The sequence below is a fragment of the Capsella rubella genome, unplaced genomic scaffold (assembly GCF_000375325.1).
Source record: "Capsella rubella cultivar Monte Gargano unplaced genomic scaffold, Caprub1_0 scaffold_1, whole genome shotgun sequence".
Classification (NCBI taxonomy): Eukaryota; Viridiplantae; Streptophyta; class Magnoliopsida; order Brassicales; family Brassicaceae; genus Capsella; species Capsella rubella.
This window is the reverse complement of record NW_006238923.1, coordinates 18,855,376-18,878,656: the sequence shown is the minus strand read 5'-3', so window position 1 is coordinate 18,878,656 and position 23,281 is coordinate 18,855,376. Positions and strand designations below refer to the sequence as shown.

At 37.7% G+C, this 23,281-nt stretch overlaps 6 protein-coding genes, 1 non-coding gene and 2 pseudogenes across 8 annotated transcripts; 7 read left to right on the top strand and 2 right to left on the bottom strand.

The window, feature by feature from the left end:
* Positions 1 to 1,080: 1,080 nt before the first annotated feature.
* TRNAA-UGC lies at positions 1,081 to 1,153 on the top strand. Its single transcript has one exon. It is a non-coding gene; the product is annotated as a tRNA-Ala (tRNA).
* A 500-nt stretch (positions 1,154 to 1,653) lies between these two features.
* Positions 1,654 to 2,815, top strand: LOC17897839 (annotated as a pseudogene).
* A 2,646-nt stretch (positions 2,816 to 5,461) lies between these two features.
* LOC111832489 lies at positions 5,462 to 6,641 on the top strand (annotated as a pseudogene).
* Positions 6,642 to 7,316: 675 nt separating this feature from the next.
* LOC17898480 (RING-H2 finger protein ATL60) lies at positions 7,317 to 8,493 on the bottom strand. Its single transcript, XM_006305269.2, has one exon. The coding sequence runs from the start codon at positions 8,425 to 8,427 to the stop codon at positions 7,438 to 7,440; it is 990 nt and encodes a 329-aa protein (XP_006305331.1). The 5' UTR covers positions 8,428 to 8,493; the 3' UTR covers positions 7,317 to 7,437.
* A 717-nt stretch (positions 8,494 to 9,210) lies between these two features.
* LOC111832490 (probable F-box protein At1g53815) lies at positions 9,211 to 14,777 on the top strand. The gene is made up of 3 exons (XM_023789042.1): positions 9,211 to 9,291; positions 10,655 to 11,212; positions 14,639 to 14,777. The coding sequence occupies exons 1-3, from the start codon at positions 9,211 to 9,213 to the stop codon at positions 14,690 to 14,692; spliced, it is 693 nt and encodes a 230-aa protein (XP_023644810.1). The 3' UTR covers positions 14,693 to 14,777.
* LOC17899193 lies at positions 11,902 to 15,048 on the bottom strand. 2 transcript variants are annotated; one of them, XM_006307027.2, is made up of 7 exons: positions 14,786 to 15,048; positions 14,043 to 14,435; positions 13,898 to 13,950; positions 13,575 to 13,612; positions 13,156 to 13,474; positions 12,774 to 13,075; positions 11,902 to 12,686 (listed from the first exon to the last, which is right to left on the bottom strand). In XM_006307027.2, the coding sequence occupies exons 1-7, from the start codon at positions 14,808 to 14,810 to the stop codon at positions 12,065 to 12,067; spliced, it is 1,752 nt and encodes a 583-aa protein (XP_006307089.1). In that variant the 5' UTR covers positions 14,811 to 15,048; the 3' UTR covers positions 11,902 to 12,064. The 2 variants fall into 2 exon arrangements, with proteins under 2 accessions (XP_006307089.1, XP_023644809.1); XM_023789041.1 differs by lacking the exons at positions 14,043 to 14,435; positions 14,786 to 15,048 and having other exon boundaries at positions 11,912 to 12,686; positions 13,888 to 13,950.
* A 219-nt stretch (positions 15,049 to 15,267) lies between these two features.
* Positions 15,268 to 17,782, top strand: LOC17899186 (O-fucosyltransferase 14). The gene is made up of 3 exons (XM_006307084.2): positions 15,268 to 16,639; positions 17,117 to 17,366; positions 17,458 to 17,782. Exons 1-3 carry the CDS (start codon positions 15,387 to 15,389, stop codon positions 17,632 to 17,634), a joined length of 1,680 nt encoding a protein of 559 aa, XP_006307146.1. The 5' UTR covers positions 15,268 to 15,386; the 3' UTR covers positions 17,635 to 17,782.
* A 204-nt stretch (positions 17,783 to 17,986) lies between these two features.
* On the top strand, positions 17,987 to 20,114 carry LOC17897117 (uncharacterized protein C23H3.12c). Its single transcript, XM_006303204.2, has 8 exons — positions 17,987 to 18,395; positions 18,658 to 18,722; positions 18,831 to 18,929; positions 19,069 to 19,116; positions 19,239 to 19,308; positions 19,416 to 19,487; positions 19,576 to 19,704; positions 19,806 to 20,114. The coding sequence occupies exons 1-8, from the start codon at positions 18,201 to 18,203 to the stop codon at positions 19,944 to 19,946; spliced, it is 819 nt and encodes a 272-aa protein (XP_006303266.1). The 5' UTR covers positions 17,987 to 18,200; the 3' UTR covers positions 19,947 to 20,114.
* A 289-nt stretch (positions 20,115 to 20,403) lies between these two features.
* On the top strand, positions 20,404 to 23,227 carry LOC17899537 (26S proteasome regulatory subunit 7 homolog A). The gene is made up of 10 exons (XM_006306169.2): positions 20,404 to 20,565; positions 20,934 to 21,015; positions 21,140 to 21,231; positions 21,316 to 21,393; positions 21,508 to 21,569; positions 21,734 to 21,878; positions 22,007 to 22,225; positions 22,319 to 22,500; positions 22,597 to 22,772; positions 22,873 to 23,227. The coding sequence occupies exons 1-10, from the start codon at positions 20,479 to 20,481 to the stop codon at positions 23,028 to 23,030; spliced, it is 1,281 nt and encodes a 426-aa protein (XP_006306231.1). The 5' UTR covers positions 20,404 to 20,478; the 3' UTR covers positions 23,031 to 23,227.
* Positions 23,228 to 23,281: the final 54 nt, after the last annotated feature.

Sequence of the window (23,281 nt, the reverse complement as noted above, 5' to 3'; positions counted from 1 at the left end):
CAAAAGGCACTTGTACAATTCGTTTAGTGTACAGAGCACAAAAATAGGAATATTTTTATTTTTGTTATATTTATTGTTCTCTATATCAGCTGTACGAGTAAAAATGTGTATATTAATATAGATCTGTACAATTCATTTAATGTACAGAAGCACAAAAATATAAACATTTTTATTTTAATTATATTTATTGTACTCTATATCAGCTGTACCAGTGAAAATGTGTATATTAATATACATATGTACGCTAAATGAGTTGTACATACTAAAATATATGTATTATTATTCATTGTACATTTAATGAGTTGTACAGTTTATCTGTACACTTAATAAATTGTACAGATATAAATTATGAAAAACAACTCATCAAATAAAATGAATATCAAATAATAGAGGATAAAATATATAATTTTATGTGCTTAAAAAATTTCTATAAAAAAATATATTTTGACTAGTATTTTAGCTATTAGATTTATGGGGTAATGTAATAAAGAAGAAAATTATATTTAATTTCAATGGTATACTTGTAAATAATATGATTTGTTGAGGGTTTATAAGTAATCCAAATAGTAGCAAATAGTGAAATGTGACTATTTTGCCAATTTTAAATAGTATATGTACTAAACTCCTAATTTTGTTTTGAAAATGTATTAAAATGCCAATTATTCCTTTTCTTTAAGGACAAACCAAATTACAATGGCCACAAGAACAATTCAAGAATTTGGACAAAAGTAAAACCAGCATTGTGGAATAAGATAGTTTAATAATTTGATGTCTTTCGTCTAAGGTGACTCTAAAGATTCACATGATTTGATATCATTCGTCAAAGAGGACTCTAATTTGAGGATTCAGACTCTAATCTAATGACTCCTTTCGATCAAAGAACGATTGTAGGAAAGACCGGTAAAACCGTCTAACAAGGGCTAAGGAGATGCGAGCATCCTCCAAAGCTTGTGGAAACGAGGTTGGCGTGGCTAACTGTTTCCCTCAAGATGATCATGTAAGTCAACCAAAATCGAAAAAGTCCTTTTGAGTTAACAAGAAAAAACTATATAATGTTTATAACTTTCAATTTGTTCAAATGGGGATGTAGCTCAAATGGTAGAGCGCTCGCTTTGCATGCGAGAGGCACGGGGTTCGATCCCCCGCATCTCCATTATTTTTCAAATAAAATATCATTTTATTATTATTTTGAAATGTTTTTAAACATAAGTTGGCGTAACGAACGCAGAATGAACTTGAGAGGACCCATGAAATCTCTCCCACGCTGTCAAAATGGATTAAAGAAGCTACTCACCAAACAATCTTTCCATGCAACAACACACAGATCTTCCAAACTTTAACGATCTCCCCTTTATGGCTTTATTTTTTTTCATCAGAAGAAGTTAGGGAAAAATTAAAAATAGGACTAAAATCGTTAAATTAAAATGCTCATACAACATCAGTGATTAAATATCGTACCTTATAAAAGCCCATTTACTACTTTAGCAAAAATAAATAAGCCCATTTATCATCGTTTTAGTATTTATATAGTCAGTGGGAAAAGAAAAAAAAAAAAAAAAAAAAGAGAAATCCGCCGACGTCAACTTCGTTCTCGTGATTAATAAGTCCTGAAAAGTGATTCTAGGGTTTGAAACATCCGCGATGAAAAATAATATGGAGCAGAAGTTCTCAGAGGATCTACTGATCAGACCATCATCATCGTCGAAATTGGTAAGAAAACACTCGGTCTCAATCCCAGTTGATCTTCTTATCGATATACTTGTGAGAGTCCCGGCGAAGTCTGTAGCTAGGTTTCGTTGCGTATCCAAACTGTGGGGGTCTATACTTGTCCGTCATGACTTCACGGAGCGCTTCATGTCAGTAGCTAGTCCACGACTCCTTTTCATCTCCATAGATAAAGGAGAGTCATTTCTCTTCTCTTCGCCTCAACCTCAAAATCCAGATGATAACTCTACTCTTGTAGCCACCCCTTGTAAGAGTTACCCCAAGTATTTATCATCTGAAATCACTGATGGTATCAATGCTCAAGTAGTCCGTGGATTGGTCTTCCTACAGAGATGGCGTAGAAAAGCGCGGGTGATTTGTAACCCCGTCACAGGGAAGTCCATAACCTTACCCAAAGTGAAAGCGACTGGTGTTAAAGAAAGTTTTTTTTGGCTTTGATCCCATCAGCAAACAGTTTAAAGTGTTGTGTATGACTTGGTCACGTTATGGAACACCCAACACTCATCGGATAATGACACTGGAGACTAGAAAACGTCTATGGAGGACGATCCAAGACCCAATACTTCCCCATGATTCTGTGTATGGTAACATATGCATCAATGGTGTTTTGTATTACAGAGCTGAGTTTTCAGATGAATGTTCTAAGATGGTTTGTTTCGACTTTCGGTTTGAGAAATTCAGCTTAATTGAATATGATAAAGACATGGAACCTCAGAAAAGGTTAGATTTGTTCAACTACAAAGGTAAATTAGGTGCATATGAAGATATGCATTTTTCGAGTAAGGGAATATTTGCATTGTGGGTTTTAGAAGATGGTGGAAAACATATATGGTCCAAACGTATATGCGTGCTGCCACCTTCGTGCGGCAATATCGTCAGCCATTGCTATTGTGTTGGAATGACTAGTACCGGTGAGGTTGTGTTTTCGCCGTACGCAGGGTACGAATCAAACCCTTTCTGCATTTTCTACTACAATATAGAGAGGAACACTGTTACAAGAATCTATATTCAGGGATTTGAAGAGCGTTTGAATTGTTTTAATTTTGTTCACACCTTTCTGGACCAGTTAGATAATATAAAGGTCATGTAATATTCGTGATGATGAGTCCAAGAGGATTTCAGCTCATTTGATATTGTTCCTCGTAAGATTGTTTGGATTTTATCTTCAAAACAGATCTTATTAAATCCTATTATGATGTTTCACTTGTAAAAGAGTTCTTGTTTCAAAACTTTGTCTAGTTGCCTCTTTCAATAGATGATCAGTGTCTATATATATATATAGTCCTATTCGTTTACTTACTTTGTTATTAGGTTTGTTTTCAGTCTTGTTTTTCGTGAGATTTTACTTACTATCTTTTATTCTTGTCTTATGATGATAGTTTGTAAAAGATCTTTAGTAGTACAATTCCTATGCAAATGCACCAGTAGCAGGTTAAACCTTTATTATTATTTTTTTTTTTTTTTCTGTTTTGTGAGCTTTGTACAATTCTTCGTGGTTTTGTATGCAATTTCATTTGGACAGAAACAACGTTTGCTCTTATATTGAATTCCTTTTTCAGTCGTATTTACTAAAAGTTGTTGTTTCGATCCACTTAGACCAACATTATTGGTAACATCTTAAAGGGTATCTTGCCTTAAGATACCCCTTAAGATGTGACCAATAATGTTGCCCTTATCCTTTTCAAATAAGCAAGGTCTTGTAAAAGACTTATATCTCATGTAAGTTTTAAGACAAAAGAAGAGTGTCTCATGTGAGAAGTCAGCTTTATTAAATTGGATAAAGACATGTACCCTAGTAGGCAGTTAACTTTGTTCAACTACAAAGGTAAATAGGTGCATATCAATAATCAATATATTACTTGGCTGTTGAAAAGAGAATTTTAAGTAGTGGGTTCTAGAAGATGGTGAAAAACATATATGGTCTAAATGTATATTTAAACTGCCATAGTGCCATCCATATAGTCTACACTCTACAGGAACAAGTTTGCACTACAAGAAAAACAGCGATTGTATTTTGACCGATCACGTGCTATCAATCAGACCCTTTCTATATTTTCTACTACAATATCGAGAGGATTAGAAGAGTTATACTGCAAGGGTCCATATTAAGGGATTTGAAGAGTTTAAGGATCATTTTATACTTTTGTTCAGACCATTCTAGACTTTGTAGTGGATATGAAGTTTATCTAAGTGTGTTCAAGGCTTCATAACTTGAAGATTTATAGTTTGGTGTTCAACTCTTATGATATTGTTCTATTTAAGATTGTTTGGATTTGATCTTAGAAACAGAGCTATAGTTGCATCCTATTACAATTGCAAGGATTTCTTGTTCTTTTGGGATTTGTCTTATAAGAGTTCAACACTAGTTTTAACGCTTTGTCTAGCTGCCTCTTTTAGTTGACAAGTCCTATTCGTTTAGTTATTTTGTTATGTTATGATTTCAAACTTGTTTTTAATACAAAACTTATAAAGAAATTCCCAAAATTCTTCACTCATTGTGATCAATAATGTGCAGCTTGTAACTTTATTATACTAATGAGTGATCTCTGGCTATCATATTTTGTTCTCTATATCATCTATTTAGGACTCTAGGGTTTAAGACTCGCCATGAACAAACTGCAAGCTAAGTCTCTAAGGATGATCACCAAATAATCTCTTATCTCTCGATGCAACACACACAGATCTTCCCACTCTCAACTCGTCATCAATATAATATGTATATATTTTCGTGATTGTCGTTGAAGTCTATAGCTAAGTGTTTCTGATTAGTACAAAAGCTCACTTGTTCTTAGATTACGTAGATCATGATGTGAAATTTATAAATATGAGGGCTAACATTGCTTTGACCCGGACTCTTTCTCAAGGATATGCTAATTTTTTGATCTAGTAACCGAAATACATAGGCATATTCGTTCCTATAATTATATGTACTTTTTATGCATGTTAGGTAATAATTTTGTTTGTTGTTGGGTTGAAATTATTATTTTAGTTTCAATATTATAAAACTTGGAACATAATGGCCTTGATTGACATCTGTTTTTAAATCAGTTTTTGGCTTTTGATTCTGCAAAATTCATTTTATTAGCCATTCATGATTCTTAAAAATATAGATTTCTCCTGAAAATTAGGGAATCCAGATTTTAGAAGATTTTGCTACTTTCTTCTTAAAATCCAAAAACCACAAAATGTGGTTTTTATTTTTATAACGTGAATTGATATTCTTTTTCTATTTTTTTAATTACAAAATCTGTAAATCATAAACCAAAATCTATAATCTAAAAACCAAAAACCATAACGACCTTTTATATTGCACATCCATTATTTGAAACATTCATGGCCAATATCTGCATACAAGCACAGCCTTAACGACCTTTTATATTGCACATCCATTATTTGGGCCAATAAGTTAAAATCATCAATGAGGAAAATACAAGACATACACAATCTTCAATGCCTGTAAGAGAATACACTCAGAAAACCCAACAAACAATTTTAATTTTTTTTTTTTTTGTAAACCCCAACAAACATAATTCATCAGAAGAAGTTAGGAAGAAAATAAAATTAGAATTCTAAAATTTATATTGGGCCTAATAAAGATTTATATTGGGCCTAATAAAGCACAGTTATGATCGTTTACTATATATATTCTGTTGGAAAAGAAAAACAAATTCGCCCAACGTCGTTTAGTTCACGTAAGCTCTGAAAAGTGATTCTTAGGGTTTGGAACATCCGCAATATGAAAAATCTAAAGCAGAAGTTCTCAGAGGATCTACTGATCATCGGACCATCATCATCAAACTCGGTAAGAGAACACTCAGTCTCAATCCCAGTTGATCTTCTTATGGATATACTTTCGAGAGTCCCGGCGAAGTCTTTAGCTACGTTTCTTTGCGTATCCAAATTTTGGGAATCCATAATTGTCCATCATGATTTCACGGAGCTGTTCCTGACTGTAACTCGTCGACGGCTCCTTTTCGTCTTCACAATTAATGAAAAGTCGTTTGTCTTCTCCTCGCCTCAACCTCAAAATCCATATGATAACTCTACTCTTGTAGCCACCCCTTATAAGTGTTTTCCAAAATATTTATCATCTAATATCAATGAAAAAATCAATGCTCCAGTACTCCGTGGATTGGTCTTCCTACGACATTGGCAAGGAAAATCGCAGGTGATTTATAACCCTTTCACTGGGGAGTCCATAACCTTACCCAAAGTGAAAGCAAAGGGTCTTGGAGATAGCCATTTTGGCTTTGATCCCATCAGCAAACAGTTCAAAGTGTTGTGTATGACTTGGTCACGTTCTGGAACACCCAATACTCATCGGATTTTGACACTGGAGACTGGGAAAAAACGTCTATGGAGGACGATCCAAGACCCAATACTTCCCCATTATTCTGTGTATGGTGAGATATGCATCAATGGTGTTATGTATTACATAGCTGAGTTTCCAGATGGATGTTATAAGATGGTTTGCTTCGACTTTGGGCTTGAGAAATTCAGCTTTATTAAATTAGATCAATCAAGACATGGACTCTCGTCGTCATAGTTTAGCTTTGTTCAACTACAAAGGTAAATTAGGTGCACATCAGTATAGCGATTGGTTTTGTATGGAAAGATTTGTGTTGTGGGTTTTAGAAGATGCTGGAAAACATATATGGTCCAAACGTATATGCGTGCTGCCACCTTCGTGCAAACATATTCTCAACCATTGCTGTTTTGTTGGAATGACGGGTACCGGAGAGATTGTCTTTTCGCCATCCTCGAGCTATCTATTAAACTCTTTCTGCATTTTCTACTACAATATAGCGAGGAACACTGATACAAGAATCAATATTCAGGGACTTGAAGAATGTTTTCATGGTTATACTTGTGTTCGCACCTTTCTGGACCATGTAGAAAATACAAAGATTATGTAATATTCGTGATGATGAGTTCAAGAGGCTTCATTTACGTGAGAATTTATATTTTGGATTTCAGCTCTTATGATATTGTTCCTTGTAAGATTGTTTGGATTTTATCTTAAATACAGATACGTATATCTAATTAAATCCTATTATCATGTTGTACTTGGAAGGGGTTCTTGTTTCAAAGCTTTGTCTAGTTGCCTCTTTCAATAGATGATCAGTGTCTGTATTGTAATTTATAGTCCTATTCGTTTAGTTACTTTGCTAGCTAGGCTATGTTTTAAGACTTGTTTTAACTCAGATTTTACTTACTGTCTTTGATAATAATTTTTAAAAAATCTTATTAGTACAAATTGTACAATTCTTATTCAAATTCCAAGATAAAGACATATCTATTGTAAGTTTGTAACCTTCGTCCCTTTTTGCAGAGTTTTTATCGACTATAACATATCTATTGTGACACCCAAAAGGCCAAAACACAAGTGTTAGAACTATACCAAGTCGAGACTTGTCTTTTTCATTTTTTGGTCAGCTCTATCATAGAGCCTCTATGTCTTTAAATCACTATTCTTGATCTGTTGTTCCTTTTACTAATACATCAGTTTTCAATTAATGTTATTTCTGCCGAGTATTGTTAAAGAAACATGTACATGCCATTGCAAGAATTAGATTATAATATGTAACCATAGCGTGATCATCATCTCTAACAGAAAAACATATGTAACATGTAACATGATATACAAAGATAACCAATTCATATTTTGATCTCGAGATCTCTCTCTTGAATGGGTTCAGGTTACCTCTTTATTCAAAAATTGTTGTTGTTGGTCCCGCTTGAACCAATAGTGCAAACTATACCTTTCTTCTCTCTACTCAAAAACTTCTTAAGCGATCTTAACTTCGTGAACATTGGTGACCTAGGTTCTTCTTCGCCAATTCTCTCGGACGAATTCTCAATTGAATCCGCCGGAATGTCCACCACAACGGCCGACACTTCTTGTGCTCTGTCACAGGTATTGGTAGTACTACTCGATTCCTGTTGATGGTGGTTAGAAGAATCTGCAAAATTTCCAGAAGTAGTATCTTCAGAAACAACGAAGCTTGGACTTCTAACTTGGTTCTGATCTCCACAAACCAGTACATTTGTCGGAAAACTCACAGGTTCTGTCGAAAACCCAAGAACAGGGCTCTGATCTTGAGATTGATTACGCTGATTAATCGAGTGCCCTGATTCAAAGTTTTGATTTTGAGATAAACCCTCACTTCCTTCATGTGTAGTCTCTTCCACGGAACCAACTGTGTTTCTACAGAGAGGACAAGTGGAATGAGACTGAAACCACATGTCGATGCAATCAACATGAAACCCATGATTATACCTTGGCAACACCCTAGCTTTGTCGCCATCAACGAGTTCGGATAAACAAACCGCGCATTCTAGCCCGTCTTTAAAGTCCGTAGACTTGAAAGCAACAACGTGGATCGACTGGAGGATTTTAGAATCAAGACCGGTGTTGTGGTCAGGAGGATCTTCTTGAGCTTGAGCGAAGACTAACCGACGTCGTCGATGGTTACGACTGATGACTGTGGAGCCAGGATCGTCGGATTCGGATTGGATTAGGTTTAGGTTGAAATGTTGTTTCACACGCCACCAAAAAAGTTTAGCGTAGAGATGAAGCAAGAGGAGGAACATAATCCCTGTGAAGATTGATACGATTGCGAATAGAAGAACTTTTCCCATAGTCTCTTCTCCTTCGAATTTTCTGAAAACGGAACCATTAGAAGCAGATTCTTCGTCCATGTCGCTGACAAATTGTGGAAATTTCAATGAACTTGGATCAAAATGAAAGTAAAGAAAAAAAAGAAAAAAAAAAAAAAAAGAAGATTGTCACAATCAAGACAAACTCAGAGATTGTGAAGAGTAGATCAAGAACGAAATATTGATGCTTAAATCATTTTAAAAGGATGAAATAAAGAGATGTTTTTTGAAGTTGAAGTTCTCGTTCGAGGGCCCATTAGTTTTGAAGAATATGTCTCTCGCAACATAATTCACGGCAAAATGTAGATGAGAATCAAAGACTGGTTCAAGATTTTTAAAAAAAGTTGGGACACAAGTCAGTGGAACACGCTTTTGGGGGGGGGTTTGACTTGGATTACTCAATTTCTCCAAATCATGTAAGTCAACATCAGCTTTGGTAATAATGTTTTCTAACCTGATTTGAGTTTATAAATTCAATTGGTACATAGTACATACATACAGTACTGTACCAAGAAACTGCTTCTCTCAAGACTCAAGCATAAGACCATAATAATTAAAGAACCCTATAATTTCAATCAGTAAAGAGATTTTGAAGAATATGAATTCTGCTTAATGGCTACAAGCCTACAACATTACCACATGTCTAATGAATAATTGCTCCTTGTAATAGAAATGGTATATACAATTAGTGGGTTAGGTATTGGGCCCTAACAAACCCAGCTTATGCAGTAAGGTTGAAGCATGTAGGGTAAGCCGTAAGCCATATGTATGAGTAACTGAAAGAGACGCGTTAATTAGGGCTAATAAGTCCATCGCCATGAGCCCATGACAAAACAGAAGCAATACGTCTCCGACGTAAACGTAACCGTGTGTGGATCCAGTAGGCCGTCGTCAACACATGGAGAAACATAATATACTCCAGTGATCTGATCCCTGTTGATCTCGTCATCAATATCTTGTCGAGATTGCCATTGAAGCTTTTAGGTCAGTGTCGTTGGAGAGATATCAAATGTTGCTCAAATCTGTATCCACTAGACGTTAGTGGGATATGCATTGATGGTGTTATATATTATCCATCTTCGATGGAGAAGGGAAAACGTACAATCGTTTGCTTCGATGTTCGGTCTGAGAAATTCAATTTGACAGTTTCACCTTGATCGAATACAAGGGTAAAAAGTTAGGTGCTTATAAATCGGCTGATATCTTCCGTAATAATTTTGAGTTGTGGATTTTAGAGGATGTTGGGGAACATAAATGGTCAAAGTATATCTACCAATTGCCTCTTACATACCCAATGATTAGCTATTTACGCCCTGCCGGAATGATTGGTGATTGCGGTATTGTGTTTTACCTGAATGAAATGAAATATACATGTCCTTACTTCCTTTTATACTACAATCTTGAGAGCAACAGTATTACCACAGTAAAACTTGAAGGTCCACTACTTAAAGAGTTTCGAGCTGGCTCTAGGTTTCACGCATTTACAAACTATGTTGAAGATTTGAAGCTTATCTAACTGAGTTCTTTTCAAACAGAACTTATAATCTCACATTATCTATGTGTTTTCGCTTGTGTTTCTTATTTCTCCTTCTTTTGAGGTAACTATTTCTATGCTTAGTTATGATTTCGGCTTCTAAAGCCAATGAGATGATGAAATAAAGAGAAGATCAGATGTTGAGTTTTGCTTAAGGGTTCCATTATATAATGATCAACAACAACAACAAAGAAAAAACATACCATTGCTTGTCAGTTTTATTAGTTAATTAACGTTATCTATATATGTAATGCCCCTTCAATGGCTAAATGAAGCCAGCTTTTTGTGCATCCTGCTAGAACGAATGGTCATGGGGAATTTTTATCGTACATTCATACCCGCCCGCCCCACACTATCAACGAGAGTTTTTGTACACGTTTTACTACAATCTCTCCATCGAGAGGAAAATTATCACAAGAGTAAGACTTGATGTTCCAATATACAAGATGTTTTCCAATGGTAGAATTTACACGTTTTCAAACTTTGTAGATGATTATGTTAGCTTGTATAAGTGTTTACTTCTTCTAAACATACGTTATGTGCGTACCCATATGATCTAAAACCGAAGAAAACAAAATGTCTAGATAATTAGTGAGACCATCAAAAGGCCCAATTTATGGAAAGTGGTTTTTGATTACTTTTAAGTTTTATAACTGAGAGAGAACGCTTACTTTGGTCACAATCTAGGGTCTTTTCTCCATCGCCATGACAAAACGGAAGCAACACGTCGCCGGCGATGATTCGGTCTTTGAACTGATTTCTGTTGATCTCGTCACCCAAATCTTGTCGAGACTTCCGGTGAAGTCTATGGCTCAGTGTCGTTGCGTATCAAAGCTCTGGTCGTCCATAATTCGCCGTCCAAATTACAACCTCTTGTTCCCGATCAAGTCTCCGGCTACACCGAGGTTCCTCTTCATCGCTAGAGATGGAATATACGGACCGAATCTGTTCATTTCCTCTTCACCTCAACCTGAAAATCCAGATGAGCATTCATCATCTCTGGTAGCCACTCTTCACTCAAGGTCCGCCACAGATTACTTTAAAATATGTCCCCCGGTCAATGGTTTGGTCTGTCGTGAATATACTGAAAAGGATCATACATTCGCGGTGATTTCTAATCCTCTCACAGGAGAGTACGTGAGAACACCTGAAGTGACAACAGATGGGTATCCGGTAAAGAAGAAAACATATTTTGGTTATGATCCGTTTGAAGAGCAGTTCAAGGTCATGATTATAACTTGGTTGCCTTGTGTCGGCTTATACGAGTACAAAGTTCTGACATTAGGGGAACCTGCAGGAAAACTTTCTTGGAGAAAGATCCAATGTTGCATACGTCATTATCCTCATGAAGATGATGGAATATGCATCAATGGTGTTTTGTATTATCAAGCAATCATTGACCAAAAACGTTCCATCGTTTGCTTTGTTGTTAAGTCTGAGAAGTTCAGTTTTGTCAACATTGATGATTACTATGCAACAAAGATCTTTGTACCTTTAAAACTGATAAACTACAAGGGTACTGGTAAGTTAGGTGCTATTCATGGTGAGATTCACTCTAACAGCTTTTTTGATTTGTGGGTTTTAGACAACGCCGAGGAACATAAATGGTCAAACATTTACTACAAAATGCCCGAGGTACTGCTACGCCCATCCCGAATAGAATCAGTGTTCTCTGCTGGAATGATTGGTAATGGCGAGGTTGTATTGTATCGAGAGTTTTCACAGTTTTTTTTCTACATTCTCTATTACAATCTCGAGAAAAACATGATCACGAACGTACGTGTTGAAATTCCAGGGCTTGATTATGTTGAGTATCATGAAGTTCACACATTCCCAAATTTTGTAGAGGATGTGAAGCTTATGTAAGTGTTTACTTCTTCCAAACAGAACTAAAGTCCGAAACTACCCACATGATCTTTGTCTTGTATCTTTTTATGAGGTTTCTTTGTAATTACAATTCCTTACTTGTTGGTTATGAAGAATTGTTTGCTAAGCTGAAACTCTGGGATACAATTGAGTTATAGATACAACTGGCACATCACAAACTGGAAACTGCTTTTTTCGAGCATGAGACCAATATATAAGCCAAAATTTTGAATCACTAATTGAAAAATACAAACTTTCCTCTGCTAAATCGCTACAACATTAGGCTGCTTCTGTGACTTCAACGAGCCTTCCACGAACCCACTTTTTCGTTACGTTTCCTGATTCCAAAGATGCAGCCTTTTCGTCTACCCCGTGGTAACCATTCGGAAGAGGATGATCCTCAGCAAGTCTGACAGCTCCATTAGACTCTGCTGGTGGATGGACTCTGGTTCCGTTTGGTTGAGGAACTATCCCGAGTTTGATATCTTCTCTATCTCCCTGGGATGTGTTGGATTCCTTATCAGAAACAGACTGACTTGTAGTACCTTCTATGTTGAACGTTGGGAAATCGCTTGATCTCATGTTCAAGTGAACGCTCTCTCCATTGATCGGGAATGTGTGTGTTCCGTTAATCTCTTCTGGTTTTTCTTTATCATGAGAATCTTTGGTCTCGGATTCACTGTCTACCTCTTGAAGACTACTATTAGGCTGAGGTGAGAGAAGATATGGGTCAGTCCCATCTTCATCTGAAGCTACCTGCCTCATCTCTATTGATTCAATCAATTGTGTTGCTTCTGCTATAAGCTTTTTACTCTCTAACAAAGATGCTTGAGCAACCGGGCTTTTCAAAGCAGCAATCTCGAGGACTTTCGCAGCTTTCTCAGCTTCCGAGATCAAAAGCCTGGGCCAAAAAAGGGTTAATTCTTGTTAACTTCAAGCACACTTCAAAATAGAGAACTTTGAACAATTCTGTTTTAAGAGGACTGACCTTGCTCGTTCCACAGCATCCATCTTCTTCGATTCTTCCGCCACTCGTTTTGCTCTGATGCTTTTTATCATTTCTAGTTTTGAGCTTGCCAAAGGATCTTTATACACAGGCGTTTTTCGCTTCCGTACTTTCACTACTTGAACTTGGCTTTGCCGTTCCGCGTCTGAATCCCTAGTACTTTTCTTTGTAGGGTTCTTCTTTCTGGGTTCTGTATTGCCACTTGGTCTTCTACGGCGCCTCTCGACACCATCAGGTATACCGTGATACTTTGCCAAGCCAGAGCAAACCCTTTCACGGTAAGACTGTAAGAGAAAGCAAACTGAGTTAAATACGTCCAAGAACAAAATATCAAGCAAGTTGAATAAATTACTGGGCAACTCACTGGATCAGCCCATTTAGCAGCTATTGCTTCTGCAATTCTCCTTCTTTGTTCAGGAGATTTTGGCGCTCTTCTGTTACTTTTAGCTCCTCTAACGGCTTTCCTCTGCTCAACACTTTCCAGCCATTCCATTTGATTCTGTTGATCCAAGATGTTGTAAGAATCCCACTGAAGCGCTTCCTCATCTGTATATCCTTCTTTAGCAGCTTCCGCTAACAAGTTTTGCCACTCAAAATGACAGGTCTCCTGCACTTTTCTCCTCTCCTTCCGCCTTGCCCATCGCATCCGCACTCCCTCCCCAATTTTCATCCGTGTCTCCTTGCTGTAAAAATCATGCCAATTCGGGAAGATAGTATCATGATAACAAAAGCATAGCAAAAACCAGAAGGTCCAACAAGTTTAAAAGAATAACTGGTACTGACTTTTGAGCGTGCCCAAGATTCGCTAATTTCATCTTGATCTGCACAGGGCGAAGACACAAAGGTTCTATGAGGGGTTGAAAATTCTGATGGATAGAGCAAAACATAAACGCCCTAATATAACATATGTTTACCTGCAACCGCTTTCCTAAAGGGTATATATACCTCAAGACTAGAATAACAAAAAGGGTAGAATCTGATTGACAAAAGAACATTTTCTTGTGTGCACTAAGCCACTAACAATTGATATCGGTACAGGACCCACTAGAGTTACTACCGGCAACTCCTCTAAGAAGACATATAGTACCATTCTTACATGACATCACCTTTGGGTCTTGCATTGCAATCTTTGTCCGTTCTCTAATCTTCTGTAGGGTCTCTGCATACAATCAAAAGAGAAATAGTATTACAAAGTGTCCAACTAGAACCAACTGATATTGCTAAAGATACGGCTAAGCAAAAGCTACTCACCCGGACTATGCTTCCTGCCTTTGTTCCAAGGAGTATTCCCTCTATTTGCCTTAGAAATCCTCATCCTTCTCAGCTTTTCTCTATCATCCACTTGTTGCAACTCTTCGTCATCATCAGCACTTCCATTTCGACCATCAGAAGATTTTGAAGAAGCAGAAGACAAGGAAGAGCTCTGTTCGTTTTCTTTCTGAGCAGGATACTTGGTTTCAAGAGTGGCCACTGCAGTAATAAGGACTTTGCCTCTTCGAACATGAGTATGACCCGTGTAAAATTTCAAATTCTTGGAGAAACAAGATTGTCTCCATGGATTAGGTAGAGTTTTAGCATGGATAATACTCTGAGCCCCCAATGGAACAAGATGAGCTTGCAAGGAAGGTTGGATAGTAGCAATATCTACAAGATTAAAGAGCAGGTCAAAATCAAAGGGCCATCTCCAGTAGCTAAGAAACTGGACAAAACACTAGTGAACTCTCTCTAGAAACTATGCAAAGCAGTAGTCTTTTCTCAACCCAGTAACTATGCATCTGTTGAATAAAAAACTTAGACCTAAGATTGGAAAATGCAATGAATTATTACTCAAGAATGATACCGGATAGCAAAGAACAAAAATTGAAAAGGAAGCGAGTCTCAAACTCTCAATGCTGAAGTAGAATTCTAAACAGTAACCAAACAAAAACCCAGAAGAGTAAGAGTGAAGTCATCAGACAGGTTGATAAATGTTGGAATTTTTTTGAAACCCTTACCAGAAAAGGTACCTAAAGAAGGCATTGGGAGCTCATTCAGCCCAGGAGAAGGAAAAAGAAGAAACTAGAAACACTCTTCTCTGCAACACCAACCAGAATGTCTTGTAAGATTATCCGGAACAGGAAAGTAAGGAAATTTATGTTCCTCTCTAACTATCTTAGAGAGGCGAGGGTTTTTGCAGGAATTTAAGACAAACAAGGATAAGCCACACAATAGCAAAATTTCAACGAAGATGATACTTCTGTCTGGCTTTCACGCAGCAACCAGGAGGCGATGGATAACGAGACCCGGGTCATTCTAATGACCTGACCCGTTTTATCCTTTACTTGGGCTAATGGGCCTTACTCCTGAGTCCTTCTATTTTAGTTTTACCCCCGGTGACCCGACCCGTATTACCTTTTATTGGGCTACAAAGCCTCTAGAGTTCTCTCAATTAAACGACGACCTATTAGAGCTTTAATCTTTAAATGTGAATGAACTAACTAAACTCATGAAGACATGCCACGTGGTGTAAATCGGGTCGGATTTTGGATAAAAGTCTAGCTATATGGGTCGACGGTTCCGGGTTGATCTCCGGCAACGACTGTGACGCATCATCAAATGGTGAAAGAGTCTTCTTCGTCGTCATCGTCATCTCCAGATGAAGAAGCCGATATCAACGATCTGCTCGAGGAATCAGATACTCAAATCGACCAATATCGTGGCATTGACGCGGCGGCAGAGCAACGACCTACCTTCGACGTGGAGAGTCTCCGATCACGTATAAGACGGAGTTTGAAGCTCAATCTCACTAAGAAACAGTCCATTGTTATCTTCCTGCCTATCGTCATCATCCTCATTTACTTATCTACTGATTTCAGCAATTACTTCTCCGTCGAAGTTCCTAATTCTGTGTTCCGGTCAAATACATTAACGGGTCGGAGTCATGAATCGGATCTTCAAGCGCTGTATCTTCTCAGGAAACAAGAAAGCGATCTCTTCTCTATCTGGAACCATACTTTATCGAATTCATCAACGATCGAAGACGTGAAATCTGCAGTTTTCCGGCAGGTTTCGTTGAATAGACAGATCCAAAATGCATTACTGTCTCCGCATAAAAGTGGAAATGTTGAACTCGGCGGTTCATCAGATGGTTTCTTCGCCGGCGGAAGTTGCCGGAAGATAGATCAGAAGTTGAATGGGAGGAGGACGATTCAATGGAAGCCGAGGCCGGATAAGTTTCTATTTGCCATTTGCTTGTCTGGCCAAATGAGTAATCACTTGATTTGCTTGGAGAAGCATATGTTCTTTGCTGCATTGCTGAAACGTGTTCTTGTGATCCCTAGCCATAGCTTTGATTACCATTACAGTAGAATCATTGATATTGATCGTATAAATACTTGTTTGGGGAGAAATGTAGTGGTTTCGTTTGAGGAGTTTTGGAAGAAGGATAAGAATAGGAAGAAGCATCATCATGTTCATATTAATAGATTCATATGCTACTTCTCCAAACCGGAGCCTTGTTATGTAGATAAAGAGCATATTGCAAAATTGAAAGCTTTGGGGGTCACCATTGGAGGGAAGCTAGACTCGCCATGGGAAGAAGATATCGCGAAGCCAAGCAACAAGACAGCTGAGGAAGTGGAGACTAATTTTAGATCAGATAATGATGTTATTGCGATTGGGGATGTTTTCTATGCAAATGTTGAAAGAGAGTGGGTGATGCAGCCTGGTGGTCCTGTTGCTCACAAGTGTAAGACTTTGATTGAACCAAACCGGCTTATTTTGCTCACTGCACAGAGATTTATTCAGACTTTCCTTGGCAAGAACTACATTTCCCTTCATTTCCGCAGGCATGGATTCTTGAAGTTTTGGTAAGATTTATTTTCTACTTCCTTGAGTTCTCTGGTAGTATGGTAATTGATAGTGAGAATTTTATGCTTGACTTTCACTCTTTGTATTCTCTTGTTTTATGGTAAAGATCTGCGGGCATAGCTAAACTCTACATTTGATGACAATATAGCTATCTTTAGTCTTGACCAAATTATAGCATCAATGGTATGGTAACATTTAGAAGTGTGACTGTACTAAAACATTGATACCCAACAAAAAGTGTGGCTGTATTTTTGTGAATGCATCACTGGAGTTGCACATCTACTTAGTTTAGGCGAATAAGTATGGGCATTATAAGTTTATATCACTTGTACCAAGAATATTTGTTAATAGCTTATTATCTTTATTGTGTTTAAGATTGTTTTTCGTTTTCATAGTAGCTTTTGGTGAAGCTCTGTTCAATTCATTATGAAGATTAAATCAAGAACCATAACTAAGAAATTTTCGTCTTGTGCCAGTAATGCCAAGAATCCAAGTTGCTTTTACCCCATTCCTCAAGCTGCTAACTGCATCACCCGTCTGATTGAGAAGGTTAAGGCACCGGTGTTATACCTTTCTACTGATGCAGCCGAAAGCGAAACTGGTCTGCTACAATCGCTATTGATCCTGAATGGAAAGACTGTCCCCCTTGTGAAGAGACCAGCTCGTGATTCAGCTGAGAAATGGGATGCATTGTTATACAGACATGGTCTCGAGGGTGACTCACAGGTGTGGTTTCTTTCCTCCTCCACATATTGGATAAATGATGATACATACACAAGTCAACAAAATCTTACTTGGGATTTTCTTAATTTAAAAGGTGGAAGCAATGTTGGATAAGACAATATGCGCAATGTCAAGCGTATTCATTGGTGCATCTGGTTCCACCTTTACAGAGGATATCCTCAGACTTAGAAAAGACTGGGGAACCGCTTCAGAATGCGATGAGTATCTCTGTGCAAAGGAGCAGCCTAATTTTGTAGCAGATCACGAATAAAAGATTTAACACGCAAACTTTCTTGTGAGTTCTCACCATAAACAGCCTAATTCTCGTCTTGTCTGTGCATAATTTACTAGTGTATCATACAATAAAGCCAATGCTACAGTTTCTTCTAATATTAATCTGAGATTACTACTTTATGAAAGTTTCTTAGTGTTAGTGATGTGTCACTATATCATTGCTTCAGCATTTGTGATTTGCTTCTCTGTCAGTATCAAGTCAATTCTGATCCACAATTTTAGAAGGACAACCTTTTGGTATTCCAAATCTTAAGTCGATTTCAAAGACTGTTTCAGTATTAAATACAAACACTAAACACCCCATTATATATAAATTTGGTCCATATACCAAAGACGCGCCGCCGCTTCTTCGTCTTTCCTCGTGAAATATATTAGGCTTTGTCGGTCATCGCTATCGTTTACCTTAAAGCTTCGATTTTTTCCTTTGAATATACAAAAAAAAACCACACGTCGTTTAAAAGCAAATACCCAGATGACAAATTGACAAATCCTAACTAAAGATCGAAGCTTTTTCAGAGTTCTGCTTTCTGTTTGAGAGTGATCATGAGAGCGAGATTGTTGGTTTTCCCGATCAAAGGGAAGAAGTGGTGTTTCAGCAGATCTGTTGATCCTTTCGCTGCTCAATCGCCGTCCGGTGTTACTCCGACCACTTTACGAGGTTTATGGAAGAAAATATCATCTGAATCGAAACCCATCAATGCCAACGCAGAGCTTCTCGTCGATTTCATCTCGGACAAGGTTAAATTACATTTGAAACTCTTTCTCTTTATATATTCAAATACCAGCCGTGTGTCGTTTATGTGGCGTGTAGTGAGATTTATTGGCTGTAGAAAGTTCCGACCAATGAACAAGCTTTGGTATTGTTTCTGATTAAAGGTTTTTGACAACGAACCTCATCTAGGACCACTAGAAATGAGAGAAAAGAAGAGTTTTTTTTTAATCAGTCTTCTTCCTTTATTTCTCCATTACTAAGTTTGAAGAACTGTTGCTGTTGTGGTAGATGAATAAAGCTTGGGTGGGTCTTGAGCAAGCGCCTGATGGATCAATGAAGAACAAAATTCATGGGTTTGTACTTTTTTTGTATTTTGAGGCATTTCTAGAGGTTTTGGCTTTGGTCTATGTTTGTTGATAGGCTTAATGACAAGTTGTGGTTTTTTTGGTTGGAATGTATAGGTTTGGACTGAAGCTTCTGGCTCGTGTTAAGCCGTCTGAGATTTTCTTGAAGTCTATATCTAAGGAGGTCACTTCTGTACAAGTCACTTATCCTACGAGGTTTTATTCACTTTCGATTTCTTGAATTCTTTAAACTACCTGTATCTCTCTAATGGATGATTAGATTATGTCTTTATAAGTATATTCTGGTGAACTCGGATTGGTTACCGTTTTAGCTAATCCATGTCAAATGTTTCAGTTTAGATCCTAGACTTGTACGCAGGAGACTACGGCACATTGCCATGAGGTAAATCACTTTGCTACCCGTTGTCTCAAATGATGAACTTTATACATCCGGTTTCCAGGCGTAGTCATAGATTCAGAATCCATGATCCGTCTAACCTGAATGTTTTTAAATTGGATTTGCAGTGGAACAATCCTGCACAAGAAGTACCTAGTTGGTTCTGTAACTTTGCTTCCATTGACCAGTGCATTTATGGTATGCAGCTAGCCCTCAAGAACCTTAGCCCATAGAATAATAAGCTAGCACTGATTTATTTTTTTCGAGTATGATAACCACCAAAGCCCTTTGTTCTTTCCATTTAGGTGTTGCCGTTACCAAACATACCGTTTTTCTGGGTCTTATTCCGTACATATTCTCACTGGCGGGCTCTTCAGGTCTGTCATCTTTTGCTTCTCGATGCATATTCCATCATCGTAGAGGTTTTATATATAAACCCAAAGATCATCTTTATTGACTTGTTAGGGAAGTGAGAAGCTGCTTAAGCTCATCTCAAACCAGTCGAATCCTCAGAAACCAGACTCAAGTGATGATGCAGATGAAAGCAAGAAAAACAACAGCAACCTGGTAAAAGAATCCCAATCTCCCACATGTGTAAGCTAATCTATCTCTGTCTCTCTCTCTCTCTGACATCAAAGAAACTTAATGGATAGTTTCTCGTTTCTTATTCTTGTCTTTGTTTCGTCATGAACCAGATTTTGCTATCATCAGAAGAGTTACAGCAGCAAATTCGTGAAGCTATCGAGGAAGGACTCGACGAGGCGAGCATAGTAGAGATTTGCAAATCCTTTCATCTCAATAAGAACGATGTTCTTAAATATCGCAATCTAGTCTAACTCGTTTGGCACTTTAGGCTTTCTTTCTTAGAACATAATTTCAGCTGTTTGAAGCTAACGTTACGCTCCAATTCATTTTTTTGTCTTTTGATTCCTTGTTGATTTATAAACTTGTTGTTACGATTTTGAACTACAAGGAAACTCTAAACATAAATTAAGCTTGTTAAATTTCTCAGAATTATTGGTTGAAACAAGAATTTCAGAAGTAAAAGAAAAAAAAAAAGTACAATGATACCAAAAAAAAAAAAAAAAAAACTCGAATATGGGCCTGCTATTAACAGCCCAATTTATGCGTGTGAGGGTGGACGTCTGGTTACGGTTTGGGTTCGGTTTGATCTGTCGTCTTCAACAAGACACAAAATATGGGCCTCGATGAAAAAGCCCAGTTTACAGGTGTGGTTTCTTCATCTATATCATACGCTTTCAGATACAGATACTCTCTAATAGAGCTTCTTTCTTTTCCTCTCCTGCAAGCTTCTTTCTTTTCTAGAGTATCTGTATCTAAAATCTCCGACTTCAAATTCCGGCGAGAATGGTGAGAGATATTGAAGACGAGATCAGAGACGAGAAGAATCCTCGTCCTCTTGACGAGGACGATATCGCCCTCCTCAAAACTTATGTAAGTCCCTTTTAGAACCCTAAATTCGATTGGGATTTCAGATTTTTTTCGACTTTTGCTCTTTTGGTTCATCGGAGATTTCGGATCCAGCTTAGGTTTTTAGTTGCTAAGGGTTTTTTTTGCGAGTCGCTGTTAGTCAAATTTGCTATGTTTGGTTTTCTCGAATGTGAGGTTTCGTCTCCGATTTGATGTTTTCTCATGAGTAAATTCGAGCTAGACTCGTTCTTAGTTGCTCTTCGATGACCTTGATTCTTCAACTTAAGTCAATTTTTTGCTACTTGCTACTTCGATGTATGAATCATACTCATACTTGGCTGTATCTGTTCTCTCTTCATATTCTGACCTTGGTATATGTCATTCCTATGCAGGGGTTAGGGCCTTACTCTGCACCTATTAAGAAAGCGGAAAAAGAAATTAAGGATCTCGCCAAGAAGATCAACGATCTATGTGGTATGTGCGGACTCGTTCTTACTCAGCTTAAGTGTTATTGTGCTTACTTTGATTTGCTGGTGACTTCTGTTTACGGAATAACTTAAATTGGGTTTTGGTTGCTTATATATATTTTAACTTGCAGGTATCAAGGAGTCTGATACTGGTTTAGCTCCTCCCAGTCAATGGGATCTTGTATCTGATAAGCAGATGATGCAAGAGGAGCAACCTCTGCAGGTAGGCTTCCTTACTTAGATAGTTGTCTGATACGTCTTCTTATCTCATGGTGACTATATGGGAGTTAACGTTTTTTCTATCCAGGTTGCGAGATGCACAAAGATAATAAGTCCAAACACTGAAGACGCAAAATACGTGATTAATGTCAAGCAAATTGCTAAGGTACACTATATTATATTCCTTGGCTGCTGTTACTGGTTTGCTCCTTAATCAATTGTCTGTTTTAGAGCCTTTTATGTATGGCTTACTGATTTAGTTTTTGGTTCATAACTTCAGTTTGTTGTTGGACTTGGCGATAAAGTTTCTCCCACTGATATTGAGGAAGGCATGCGTGTGGGGTATGTTCTGTTTATAGACTGAGTTTTTATCTGCTTAATTATCAGTCCCCCATTGTATATTTCTATGTTTTATTTGCTTCTGATCGAACCCCCTTTGTTGTTGTACATTTCTCAATATGGATGAATTCTTATGAGAACGTTCTGTCTATGATTTGTACTTGCAGAGTTGATCGAAATAAATATCAGATACAGATTCCTCTACCACCGAAAATCGATCCTAGCGTGACCATGATGACAGTTGAAGAGAAACCTGATGTAACTTATAATGATGTTGGTGGCTGCAAGGAGCAGATTGAAAAGATGCGGGAGGTGTGTTGAACTTTTTTTTTTATCCCGTGAGCGTATCTTACAATGCTTTGCTAAAATTTAACTGAGTGGTGTAATGTAATTTCTTCAACAAAGAAATTGTTAAAAGTTTGTTGTCTTTGATGATGTAGGTTGTTGAACTGCCTATGCTTCATCCAGAGAAATTTGTGAAGCTTGGGATAGACCCTCCCAAGGGTGTTCTCTGCTACGGTCCTCCTGGTACTGGTAAAACTCTTCTGGCTAGAGCAGTGGCCAATAGAACCGATGCTTGCTTCATCAGGGTTATTGGCAGTGAGCTTGTTCAGAAGTACGTTGGAGAAGGAGCTAGGATGGTTCGTGAACTGTTTCAGGTAATTTATTGTAAACACTCCTTTTTGCTATCTGAGTTTGTCAAGCCAATGCTGCTATAATTTGTTCTGAATTGTATAATACTCTCTTTTCAGATGGCACGGTCCAAGAAAGCTTGCATTGTCTTCTTTGACGAAGTTGATGCCATTGGTGGTGCTAGATTTGATGACGGTGTTGGTGGTGATAATGAAGTTCAACGTACTATGCTTGAGATTGTGAATCAGCTTGATGGGTTTGACGCACGTGGTAACATCAAGGTTCTTATGGCAACAAACAGGTGAGTCACAGTCCCCTTACCATCTTTAAGTAAACTACATAACCCTATAATACCATTTTGACCCATTGGTTTTTCTGTATTAACTCTCTAATCCAGGCCTGACACACTTGACCCTGCTCTTTTACGTCCTGGGCGTCTTGACCGTAAGGTTGAGTTTGGTCTTCCTGATCTGGAGAGCAGAACCCAGATCTTCAAGATTCACACACGAACAATGAACTGTGAAAGAGACATCCGTTTCGAACTGCTTGCTCGCCTCTGCCCAAACTCGACTGGTAATGATCCCTCGACTGTGAAACAGCTCTCATACTTTTTTTTTGCCTTCTAAGATTTGTTTTGATGATTTTGGATTTTTTTTAATCTTGTCTTTTGCAGGAGCTGATATCAGAAGTGTGTGCACTGAAGCTGGAATGTATGCTATCAGAGCTAGGAGAAAGACTGTGACTGAGAAAGACTTTCTGGACGCAGTGAACAAAGTAATTAAAGGTTACCAAAAGTTCAGTGCCACTCCCAAGTATATGGTCTACAACTAGAGAGAGAGATAGAAGATCAAGGTCGATTTGCTTCATCACAACGCTCCCAAAGCAAAACTCAGAAACACTCTTTCTTCTTTGTGTCTCTCCAGTCTCCCTTCAATCTCTTTTTCAGTACTAGTACACTTGTTTTACTACTTATTAACTCGGGTTGTTTTATTCTTCAATGTCAGATACTTTTGAAAATTCTTTGTTAAGTTGGCCTTTCCTTTTAAAGTAACATCCTTTTGATAACAAGTAAAAACGATCAA

Excerpts from the sequence above, each read along its gene's own strand:
- LOC17898480 (XM_006305269.2), bottom strand. The coding sequence starts at position 8,427 with ATGGACGAAGAATCTGCTTCTAATGGTTCCGTTTTCAGAAAATTCGAA.
- LOC111832490 (XM_023789042.1), top strand. The coding sequence starts at position 9,211 with ATGACAAAACAGAAGCAATACGTCTCCGACGTAAACGTAACCGTGTGT. Across the intron at positions 9,292-10,654 it reads CGTCGTCAACACATGGAGAA|GATGATTCGGTCTTTGAACT; the intron begins ACATAATATACT and ends CACGTCGCCGGC. Across the intron at positions 11,213-14,638 it reads TTCTGACATTAGGGGAACCT|CAAAGAACAAAAATTGAAAA; the intron begins GCAGGAAAACTT and ends GATACCGGATAG.
- LOC17899193 (XM_006307027.2), bottom strand. The coding sequence starts at position 14,810 with ATGCCTTCTTTAGGTACCTTTTCTG. Across the intron at positions 13,951-14,042 it reads AGGCAGGAAGCATAGTCCGG|AGACCCTACAGAAGATTAGA; the intron begins GTGAGTAGCTTT and ends GATTGTATGCAG. Across the intron at positions 13,076-13,155 it reads CTGCTAAATGGGCTGATCCA|TCTTACCGTGAAAGGGTTTG; the intron begins GTGAGTTGCCCA and ends TTTCTCTTACAG.
- LOC17899186 (XM_006307084.2), top strand. The coding sequence starts at position 15,387 with ATGGTGAAAGAGTCTTCTTCGTCGTCATCGTCATCTCCAGATGAAGAA. Across the intron at positions 16,640-17,116 it reads CATGGATTCTTGAAGTTTTG|TAATGCCAAGAATCCAAGTT; the intron begins GTAAGATTTATT and ends GTCTTGTGCCAG. Across the intron at positions 17,367-17,457 it reads GTCTCGAGGGTGACTCACAG|GTGGAAGCAATGTTGGATAA; the intron begins GTGTGGTTTCTT and ends TTAATTTAAAAG.
- LOC17897117 (XM_006303204.2), top strand. The coding sequence starts at position 18,201 with ATGAGAGCGAGATTGTTGGTTTTCCCGATCAAAGGGAAGAAGTGGTGT. Across the intron at positions 18,930-19,068 it reads CAAGTCACTTATCCTACGAG|TTTAGATCCTAGACTTGTAC; the intron begins GTTTTATTCACT and ends CAAATGTTTCAG. Across the intron at positions 19,488-19,575 it reads CTCACTGGCGGGCTCTTCAG|GGAAGTGAGAAGCTGCTTAA; the intron begins GTCTGTCATCTT and ends TTGACTTGTTAG.
- LOC17899537 (XM_006306169.2), top strand. The coding sequence starts at position 20,479 with ATGGTGAGAGATATTGAAGACGAGATCAGAGACGAGAAGAATCCTCGT. Across the intron at positions 21,394-21,507 it reads ATGTCAAGCAAATTGCTAAG|TTTGTTGTTGGACTTGGCGA; the intron begins GTACACTATATT and ends TCATAACTTCAG. Across the intron at positions 22,501-22,596 it reads GTTCTTATGGCAACAAACAG|GCCTGACACACTTGACCCTG; the intron begins GTGAGTCACAGT and ends TCTCTAATCCAG.